Below are 11,497 nucleotides of genomic sequence, written 5' to 3' on the forward strand. Positions count from 1 at the left end.
GAGATACCTTTAATAGGTTCCACAACGAAACAGTATCGAAATTTGGTAGAAAATCCGAAGAAATTCTGGTCGTATGTAAAGTACACAAGCGGCAAAACGCAGTCAATACCTTCGCTGCGCCGTGCCGATGGTACTGTTACCGACGACTGTGCCGCTAAAGCGGAGTTATTGAACGCAGTTTTCCGAAGTTCCTTCACCAGGGAAGACGAATGGAATATTCCAGAATTTGAAAGACGAACAGCTGCTAGCATGTGTTTCTTAGAAGTAGATACTCAAATCGCATGATACGGGCAAGTCTTCAGCTCCAGATTGTATACCGATTAGGTTCCTTTCGGATTATGCTTATACGATAGCTCCCTACTTAGCAATGATATACAACCGCTCGCTCACCGATAGATCTGTACCTACAGATTGGAAAATTGCGCAGGTCGCACCAGTGTTTAAGAAGGGTAGTAGGAGTAATCCATCGAACTACAGACCTATATCATTGACGTCGGTTTGCAGTAGGGTTTTGGAGCATATATTCTATTCAAACATTATGAATCACCTCGAAGGGAACGATCTATTGATACGTAATCAGCATGGTTTCAGAAAACATCGCTCTCGTGCAACGCAGCTAGCTCTTTATTCGCACGAAGTAAAGGCCGCTATCGACAGGGAATATCAGATTGATTCCATATTTCTGGATTTCCGGAAAGCTTTTGACACAGTTCCTCACAAGCGACTTCTAATCAAGCTGCGGGCCTATGAGGTATCGTCTCAGTTGTGCGACTGGATTTGTGATTTCCTGTCAGGAAGGTCGCAGTTCGTAGTAATAGACGGCAAATCATCGAGTAAAATTGAAGTGATATAAGGTGTTCCCCAGGGAAGCGTCCTGGGACCTCTGCTGTTCCTGATCTATATAAATGACCTGCGTGACAATCTGAGCAGTTATCTTAGGTTGTTCGCAGATGATGCTGTAATTTACCGTCTACTAAGGTCATCCGAAGACCAGTATCAGTTGCAAAGCGATTTAGAAAAGATAGTTGTATGGTGTGGCAGGTTGCAGTTGACGCTAAATAACGAAAAGTGTGAGGTGATCCACATGAGTTACAAAAGAAATCCGTTGGAATTCGGTTACTCGATAAACAGTAAAATTCTCAAGGCTGTCAATTCAGCTAAGTACCTGGGTGTTAAAATTACGAACAACTTCAGTTGGAAAGACCACATAGATAATATTGTGGGGAAGGCGAGCCAAAGGTTGCGTTTCATTGGCAGGACACTTAGAAGATGCAACAAGTCCACTAAAGAGACAGCTTACACTACACTCGTTCGTCCTCTGTTAGAATATTGCTGCGCGGTGTGGGATCCTTACTAGGTGGGATTGACGGAGGACATCGAAAGGGTGCAAAAAAGGGCAGCTCGTTTTCTATTATCACGTATTAGGGGAGAGGGTGTGGCAGATATGATACGCGAGTTGGGATGGAAGTCATTAAAGCAAAGACGTTTTTCGTCGCGGCGAGATCTATTTACGAAATTTCAGTCACCAACTTTCTCTTCCGAATGCGAAAATATTTTGTTGAGCCCAACCTACATAGGTAGGAATGATCATAAAAATAAAATAAGAGAAATCAGAGCTCGAACAGAAAGGTTTAGGTGTTCGTTTTTCCCGCGCGCTGTTCGGGAGTGGAATGGTAGAGAGATAGTACGATTGTGGTTCGATGAACCCTCTGCCAAACAATTACATGAGAATTGCAGAGTAGTCATGTAGATGTAGACGTAGAAGTTCGAAGCTTTTTTTTTTATACCTGGGAGTTCGGTTCTTTAAAGTATCGAGAGTTTACTGGTTGGCGAAGAAGGAAAATAACAACAGGTAGAGGACGGCGCAACTTCCGCAGGACAACCGTAGAAGGAAAATGAATGTATACGGAGCTATTGCCGCATAGTACCGGTAGCAGCAACTGTTCCGTGTGAGCGACTACCTGTTCCGGTATTTCACTATGAACTTCGTTCAGCCGGCGACTGTGCGGAACTTCCGCGAGCTGCGGTAGATAACTCAGACATGAGGATGGGCTGTGTGGGCAGAAACGTTTTTATCTGCGGTATCCGCACAGCGCGAGGAACCGGCGTTAGTCAACGCTTTCGCACCGTATAAAAGAAGCCTAATGTTGTACGTCGTTTCAGAGATTCGACATTGGTCGGCTGAGCACAACTGGAACTTGCCGTCATGTCGTCGCTGGTAGTCTACGTCGTCGTCGTCATGGCTGCCTGCGCCGCGGCTCAAAGCGCGGGCAAGTTTGTACCAGGGCCTGCGGTCAGCGGTACGATCGACTGCTACGACGAAAACGGGTATGTCACGACAGTGGTGGGGCTCTGTTTCAGGTTTTCTCTTTAACTCATTCCTTATTCATTTCAGCCTCAGGCCTCACAGATTTCTTTTTTCTGATTGAATTCCACAGCTTTTATGAACTGTAAGAAAATGAAACAGCTACAGCCGTTCTTACGATGCCATTGATTGTGTGGCTACCAGTTTCGGCTCTTCAGTTGACCAGCTTGTAATGCAGCAAGTTAGTTGAAGTGAGGCACGCAGCCGTCTTGTACAGTGGCTGCAGGAGATATATACAGGGTGATCCATTGATCGTGAACGGGCCAAATTATCTCACGAAATAAGCGTCAAAAGAAAAAACTAAAGAACGAAACTTGTCTAGCTTGAAAGGGGAAACCAGATGGCGCTACGGTTGGCCCGCTACATGGCGCTGCCATACGTCACACGGATATCAACTGCGTTTTTTTTTTAAATACGAACACTCATTTTTTATTTCATATTCGTGTAGTACGTAAATAAATATGAATGTTTTAGTTGGACCACTTTTTTTGCTTTGCAATAGATGGCGCTGTAATACTCACAAACATATGGCCCACAATTTTAGACGAACAGTTGGTAACAGGCAGGTTTTTTTTTAATTAAAATACAGAACGTAGGTACGTTTGAACATTTTATTTCCGTTTTTCCAATGTGATACGTGTACCTTTGTGAACTTATCATCTCTGACAAAGCATTCTGTTACAGTGTGATTACCTGTAAATACCACATTAATGCAATAAATGCTCAAAATGATGTCCGTCAACCTCAATGCATTTGGCAATACGTGTAACGACATTCCTCTCAACACCGACTTCTTTGAGATTCCCGATTCTCGCGCAATTTGTCTGCTACAGATGTGCGGATTAGCCGCGACAGCAGCTAAAACACCTACTTGCGCACCATCATTTGTTGCAGGTCGTGGTTGACGTTTCACATGTGGCTGAACACTTCCTGTTTCCTTAAATAACGTAACTATCAGCCGATCGGTCCGGACACTTGGATGATGTCGTCCAGGATACCGAGCAGCACACATAGCAGACGCCCGTTGAGCATTTTGATCACAATAGCCATACACCAACACGATATCGACCTTTTCCGCAATTGGTAAACGGTCCATTTTAACACGGGTAATGTATCACGAAGCAAATACCGTCCGCACTGACGGAATGTTACGTGATACCACGTACTTACATGTTTGTGACTATTACAGGGCCATCTATCACATAGCGAAAAAACTGGTCCAACTAAAACATTCATATTTCTATACGTACTACACGAATATGTGATTAAAAATGGGGGTTCCTATTTTTAAAAAACGGGGTTGATATCCGTTTGACCTACGGCAGCGCCATCTAGCGGGCCAACCATAGCGCCATCTGGTTTCCCTCTTCAAGGTAGACGAGTTCTTTGTAGTTTTTTCCTTTCAAGCTTATTACTTCGTGCCATATTTGGCCCGGTCTCTATCAATGGACCATCACACACACACACACACACATACACACACACACACACACACACACACACACACACATATATATATATATATATATATATATATATAATTTTTTTTTCGCTTGGCTCACAACACAGCTGATGCTGCCTGCCGCGAGAACTGCATAGCGTAACATTCAGTCGATACGAAGTTTCATACCCTCCACGAATCTAAATAATCCATATTAGTTATTTTCCGATTTTCTTACAATTTGGTACACAGCCTTTTGTGGAATGATGCTGTTCAAATTGCAGATTTTTATTTATTATAGTTCTGGAACTAAAGAGAATTACCTAAAACCCCTAAAACCTACGTTTATTTTTTAAAACCAAGTTAGGAACAATAATAGATTGACTTTCATTATCATTTGAAGCCATTCCAAAGTCATCAGTGCTTAAAAATCAATTAATTAGAAAATTTCTTTTTTAAACAACAGTCTCTGTGCAAGACGTAATACAAAAATCGGTCAAAATTATTTTATTATATTTTGCCATGTGAGTGCGTCAGAATGATTGAGAGAATGTACTCGTCCACTACTGGCCATTAAGATTGCTACACCAAGAAGAAATGCAGATGATAAACGGGTATTCATTGGAAAAATACATTTTACTCGAACTGACAAGTGATTACAATTTAACGCAATTTGGGTGCATAGATCCTGAGAAATAAGTACCCAGAACAACCACCTCTGGCCGTAATAACGGCCTTCATACGCCTGGGTATTGACTCAAACAGAGCTTGGATGGCGTGTACAGGTACAGCTGCCCATGCAGCTTCAACACGATACCGCAGGTCATCAAGAGTAGTGACTGGCGTATTGTGACGAGCCAGTTGCTCGGCCACCATTGACCAGACGTTTTCAGTTGGTGAGAGATCTGGAGAATGTCCTGGCCGGGGCAGCAATCGAACATTTTCTGTATCCAGAAAGGGCCGTACGGACCTGCAACATGCGGTTGTGCATTATCCTGCTCAAATGTAGGGTTTCGCAGGGATCGAATGAAGGGTAGACCCACGAGTCATAACACATCTGAAATGTAACATCCACTGTTCAAAGTGCCGTCAATGCGAACAAGAGATGACCGAGACGTGTAACCAATGGCACCCCATACCATCACGCCGGGTGACACGCCAGTATGGTGATTACGAATACACGCTTCCAATGTGCGTTCACCGCGATGTCGCCAAACACGGATGCGACCATCATGATGCTGTAAACAGAACCTGGATTCATCCGAAAAAATGACGTTTTGTCATTCGTGCACCCAGGTTCGTCGTTGAGTACACCATCGCAGGCGCTCCAGTCTGTGATGCAGTGTCGAGGGTAACCGCAGCCGTGGTCTCCGAGCTGATAGTCCGTGCTGCTGCAAACGACGTCGAATTGTTCGTGCAGATGGTTGTTGTCTTGCAAACGTCCCCATCTGTTGACTCAGGGATCGAGACGTGGCTGCACGATCCGTTACAGCCGTGCGCATAAGATGCTTGTCATCTCGAATGCTAGTGATACGAGGCCGTTGGAATTCAGCACGGCGTTCCGTATTACCCTCCCGAACCCACCGATCCCATATTCTGCGAACAGTCATTGGATCTCGACCAACGCGAGTAGCAATATCGCGATACGATAAACAACAATCCAGATTGCCTACAATCCGAACTTTATCAAAGTCGGAAACGAGATGGTACGCATTTCCCCTCTTTACACAAGTCATCACAACAACGTTTCACCAGGCAACGACGGTCAGCTGCTGTTTGTGTATGAGAAATCTGTGGAAACTTTCCTCGTGTCAGCACGTTGTAGGTGTCGCCACCGGCGCCAACCTTGTGTGAATGCTCTGAAAAGCTAATCATTTGCATATCACAGCATCTTCTTCCTTTCGGTTAAATTTCACGTCTGTAGCACGTCAGCTTCGTGGTGTAGCAATTTGAATGGCCGGTACTATAAAAACGTAGGTTTGGTTTCCTTAAATTATGTTCTAAAATAAGTGTCGGAGGCTCAGCCTTGCCCCGCATGTGCCCATATTTCTCCGGAATCCTAACTGATCTTCCCTGAGGTCGGTCTCTACCAGTTTTTCCGTTCTTCTCTAAGGAATTCGTGTTAGTAGTTCTTAAGTGACTTATTAAGGGGAGGTTTACTGTCTTTGCCCCGAAAAAAGCATGTTCTTTGAGAATTTTTTTCTCGGCATGTGTTATAGATATCAACGTCAAATTTGGTCAAAATGTTTACTGATATTTTCTCTAGAAAGTGGAATTTTTTCGACCGTAAATGTCGAAGAGCAAAGGCGCAAGTGCCGTCTAAACGAAACAAAATTTCGATGTAGACCTCCACGCGCCGTACGTCACAGGTCAGCCGGCTCGTCTGACATCAAAATTGAGTTGACGTTAGCGAAGTATATAAGATTCTTTAGGAGTTGTACCTCGCTTAAGTTATTTGGACCATAGGAAACAAAATGGCGTCCATTTGAAAAAAAAATGTTTTTTTCATCGATTTTTCGACTTCGTCGACCAAGTGAAAATATTTATAGTTGATGGATCGGAATAAAAGTGGTTCAGCTCCTAGACAATTTAGTTAGCTTCGTCGGAAATAAAGCATCATGCCAATCGGTTCAGTAGATTTGAAGTATCATACCGCGTGATAAATAAAGTCATTTCGAGAAAAACGCGACTGAAGTTTTGACTACATATAAATGCAATATTATGCAACTTACGTTCAATCTACTATTCCGGGTCCATAAAATAGTCCTCCTTCCTCATAGATGGCGTTATTCTCGATCTGGGCCATCCTACGCTGCTCCAGAGCCGCTCGTACGGCCGGTGACAAGCGGTTTTCGGCCGCTTGAATCCGGTGGTCGTCCGAATGCTTGGCGAGCTGCGTCGAATAGAGTCCCAGGGCGACGTCCATAGTTGTCACGGTCTTCACAATTGCTGAATACCCTTCGTTGAAGCTGCTCACTGCCAGGAAAGTCGCAATCTCCACAGTCTTTGCACCAGAATGCAAATGCTTGGGGGCTAACTTCCAAACACACGCGTTCAAACCTTCATTTGAACTTTGTGTGTTTCTTCCCAAACACCGGTAAAATAACTCGTCCTCCGAAAGGGCCTCGTAGATCGGATGAATCACGCTTCGAACTTCTCTGGAGAGCGGCTGGTCGTGTTGATATTCGTCCAGATATCCGGTAGCCTCTGCAATTCGCCACTTGCACCTACTAGTTTCCCCAGCCGTCGGTGTTGTGGGTGGTCATCCGTCGAACACTTGTGGAAATACTTTGCCCAAATTGCCTTCTTCATCTGTTCCACCGAATTGGAATGCCATCGGATTGCCAAGCCGTAGCACGTCGTAAGCTCCTTGTTCACTTTATCAGTTTTAGTCATGGGCAAGCACATAGAATAATTTTTCGCAGCTACAAAGTCGAAATTCCCAAAAAAAAACTGTTGCGTGAAAAAGGCCGATTTCAGGCAGGTGCATTTTTTTGTTTAACCGCGAATAACAAACATTTCCATTCCGTATTCGAAAAAACCGTTTCAGGGGTGGATTCTAAACACTTTATGGACCCAAAAATGCAACTTTAAAAAAAAATCGATTTGTTGAACCAAAAAATAGTAAACCTCCCCTTAAACTAATAGTTCGGTAATATTCACACCTGTCTCTAATGGCTTTCCGTATATTCTCTGAATTAATAAGCTGATATGAGATTTTCATTGTCCCACTTTTAGATGGGATCGTGAGATTTTACCTGACCCCCAACCCCCCCCCCCCCCCCGCTCCACTTTGAGTTCACATAATTAATGGACATCCCTCCATGCTCTTTGGAAATCTGACTCGATTTTGTAAACATTGCAATAACATCACAGAGCGTGAAGTTTCATGTTGTTTCTTTCTCCACATCTGGGTGCCTCATCTTTTCTTTGTCAGACAGTGTACTCTAAGAGCAGCAAATTGCAAACATGTCCTCAGACGCAACATGTACCTCCATTCTGCAGGAAGCTGCGGAATCCACGGCCGACGAGTAACCTGCTCAACTGCAAGCCATGGTGCCCTCCAGGCTGTCCAGAAGGGGGATGCATTCGTCACAACATGTGTAACTGCGGCACTGGTTACAAGTGAGTACAAACTGACCAATACCGTTGATAAGTCAGTGGTTGTCAAAATTATGAAGCTTCAGAGCTGTTCCATCATTTTTGAATCCTGTGATCCATCAAAAGATACTAGAAAAGAAATAAGAACTTTTTGAAGAATCTTACTTTTGTTTAGTGTCTATAAATTTGTACTACTAGTAGATATTAGATATGTTTTAATTAAACTGTATACATGGTATCCCAGAAATGTTGCTGTGAACTTCGAGGGCTTGCAGAGGGTGTCTTAAGGAACAAATCTAGGATAGGAACCTGCGTCTGGAAACGTCATCCTCCGCTGCTGCATAGCATCGAAGTTATAGGCGCTGGCGCCTACCACTAGGCAACCCCTTCGACAGCAAATGTGTCTCCATCCTGATGGACTATAGGCTGAACATCTCGCAATGTTGTTCGTTATTCGGTGATAGCGATTGATTGCCATGATTTTCAATGGAGAAGATGGAGCTAGCTGCTGTGTAGAAAAGCTATTTCTCCAAATATGTACTGTTGCCTTGGTGGACAACAATTTCAGGCACGGACTTCCATCCGCACTCTTTGTTGTCTTCTGGTTCAAATGGCTCTGAGCACTATGGGACTCAACTGCTGAGGTCATTAGTCCCCTAGAACTTAGAACTAGTTAAACCTAACTAACCTAAGGACATCACAAACATCCATGCCCGAGGCAGGATTCGAACCTGCGACCGTAGCGGTCTCGCGGTTCCAGACTGCAGCGCCTTTAACCGCACGGCCACTTCGGCCGGCTGTTGTCTTCTGGAGTCCGCTAAAGATTCCATGCTCTTCGGTATACTGTGGATGGAAGCCCTTGTCCGAAACTGTCATCCATCAAGGCACCAGAGTATCACATTCATCGGAGACGAGGCATATCTATGCACCAGCTAGCTCCATCTGCTCCACTGGCGATTGTAGCAATCAGTCACGATCAGTTGATAACAACCAACATAGCGAGATGTTCCGCCTATGGTCCTTCAATGTAATAAGTCACATTGGCTGCTGAAGGGGTGGCAGTCGCTCCTCTGTAGCATCAGTAGATGACGTCTCTGGACACTTTTCTTATCCTCAATTTGTTCCCCAAGACATGCTCTACACCCCTCTACGTTTGTCGCATCATTTCTGGGACACCCTGTATAAGAAAAAGAAACTGAAATGGAATTGTACATAAGAGAGAAACTGAAGTTTATTTGGTAATAAGATACAAATGTAAGAATAGATTTTTATATCAGACATATTGACTTTAATGAGAAGAATGACACTATTTTTGTCATCAACAAGTTGGAAGAGCAGGTAATGGCTGCCATTCAAATGCAGTTGTTCATTTGTTGATCAGTCTGTTTCTCTAGATGAAGTTTGGATCTTACAGGATACTATTTACTTTTCTAGTTGTATCTCCAAATTCCACTCATTCTTAGCTCTCAAACACTCTTTACCACATACTTTAACTATTTGGCGATACGTTTTTGAATTTTTTTAAATTTCTTTTAATAGACTTTAAATTAACCTACTACCAAAAAAAGCTGTTAAGAAAAGTTACACTTGCAGGTTAATATGGAACAGTTTGGGAAATATGGAACAGGGTTCTAAAAATGTGGAGAATCAAGTAAAATTGCGAATAAACAAATTTTATGTACATAAAATATATTAAGTCTCAAAAGAATTACTTTCCCATACTAGAAAGAAACATTTTTTTTTTCGAAAACAAACATGTTAATGTTATTAACCTTAAAAGAAAGTTTTGAAAAGTTGTTTGTTTATGTAGTACAGGTGATTCGTTTTGCATCATCCGTCTGTATAAGTCGAGAATCTAATCTTCGTTCTCAGCACTTGCACAGTCAAAGCGACTTTTACGAAATATCACATATTCCATATAGCCGACATGCCATCTTTGACTTCACAATATAACGACAGAATCGCAGTCATAGGCAAAAACCAAGCAATACATAAAGATCTACGTTTCTTTTATTTAATAAATTACTTAGTGTCAATAATTATTGCACATTTTTGAAAACTTATCTCCAAAAATTTTATAAAACTACCAAACCAGTTTTTCTGCGGAAAGGGTCGATGTCTGGAGACGATCTGGATTCGTTACAGCTCATCACCAAAACATTCAATCAAATTCAATCAAAACATAAAACCAATCCAAATGAGCTGATTGTTTTCCACCATCTGACAGAATCGACTGTTATCATTTGGTTGTTTCCACAGACTGACTTCACACAAAGGAATGAATGAATGAATAATTTAACTGTTACATGAAACTACACTCAACCTTTCGTTTTCATTCTGTTGTTGCCATAGGCTGGTATCACTCAAAAGACTGAATGGATAATTAAACTGATCCATTAAACTACAACAGAATGAATCGATGATTTTCCAGTAACCAAGTGAATCGATTGTTTTCATTTGATCATTCCTGTCACTAGTACAAGGCTATACTTCAATCAAACAGTTTCAGGAAAGGATCTTGCAACCTTTAAATTTATATTTGACGTTCACAATTTTCTCTATACCAGGAACTCCTCTTTGCATTTTAAGTCCTTTCTGCTCTGGCCACTGTCAGTTATTTGGTTACCCAGATAAACAAAACTCTTCTGCTACTTTTAGTACTTAATGTGTACCCATCTTTTAGTCTCATTCCTTTCTCTGCAGGGACATGAGAACGGGAGATGAGGTGAAGCGAAAGGCTCCCGTCAGATGTGAGCCCATATGCAGATATGGGTGTGTCAACGGGGACTGTGTGGCCCCAGAGACATGCGAGTGCTGGGAGAACTATATGAAGGACCCTCTCCGTATCAACACCTGCGTGTGGGGTGACTAACAGCACACAAAACTGGCTTCCTACTTCACAGCAGCCGATTCCAGAAGCAGCGATTATCTCTCGTCAGTAAAAGTGTCAAGCATCAGGATACGAGTGTCATTTGACAGATAGTACAAACCTTCTTTTGCCAAGGTAAACATCAAATGTATCACTTTTTGGTGGAGCAAAGCCTCTGAAGCTCACTGTATCGGGATAATTAAATAACTGTATGTATTCCTTCAAAAAAAATGACTCTAATTATTAAATTCTTTGTCTTTCTATTTGCTTATTTCTTTCATCTTTTTAAGCTCGATTTTGTCCCATATGATGATATCTAATCATGTACCGTGCAGTCTGCTCTATGGGGATCAATGTAGATTCAGTATCAATGCATTGGTACTCTGTGGGTGGACTTTGGGGTACATAAAAAAACTTTCTTCTCTAATAACGTACAGAAGGTACAAAACTGATTTTTAAGTTGCCTTTTGGTTTATATACTATCCTTTGAGCGTAGTAATGTTCCAAGTATGTACTTCTTTAGACATCGTATTGGTAAGTATGCCAAATTGCTTTTTTATTAATTACACTACTTGCAATGGCAGATTTAGAATAACAACGGAGCGGAGTACGAAAAGAGCCTTCCTGGTCTCGATAATGAAACAGGACTCCCTGGTCTCATCTGCATCTTCAAAAACAGGGAGGGAAGAGAACGAAAAGGTGATGTAACCCACTGACTTGT

The 11,497-nt window shown here is 42.5% G+C and overlaps 1 protein-coding gene across 1 annotated transcript; it reads left to right on the plus strand.

Annotated features, from left to right (window-relative positions):
• The first annotated feature begins 2,152 nt into the window (after positions 1–2,152).
• LOC126215296 (epidermal growth factor-like protein) lies at positions 2,153–11,007 on the plus strand. Its single transcript, XM_049941982.1, has 3 exons — positions 2,153–2,328; positions 7,812–7,931; positions 10,611–11,007. The coding sequence occupies exons 1-3, from the start codon at positions 2,207–2,209 to the stop codon at positions 10,777–10,779; spliced, it is 411 nt and encodes a 136-aa protein (XP_049797939.1). The 5' UTR covers positions 2,153–2,206; the 3' UTR covers positions 10,780–11,007.
• Positions 11,008–11,497: the final 490 nt, after the last annotated feature.

The sequence above is a fragment of the Schistocerca nitens genome, chromosome 12 (assembly GCF_023898315.1).
Source record: "Schistocerca nitens isolate TAMUIC-IGC-003100 chromosome 12, iqSchNite1.1, whole genome shotgun sequence".
NCBI classification, from domain to species: domain Eukaryota; kingdom Metazoa; phylum Arthropoda; class Insecta; order Orthoptera; family Acrididae; genus Schistocerca; species Schistocerca nitens.

Excerpts from the sequence above, each read along its gene's own strand:
- LOC126215296 (XM_049941982.1), top strand. The coding sequence starts at position 2,207 with ATGTCGTCGCTGGTAGTCTACGTCGTCGTCGTCATGGCTGCCTGCGCC. Across the intron at positions 2,329-7,811 it reads GACTGCTACGACGAAAACGG|GAAGCTGCGGAATCCACGGC; the intron begins GTATGTCACGAC and ends TCCATTCTGCAG. Across the intron at positions 7,932-10,610 it reads AACTGCGGCACTGGTTACAA|GGACATGAGAACGGGAGATG; the intron begins GTGAGTACAAAC and ends CTTTCTCTGCAG.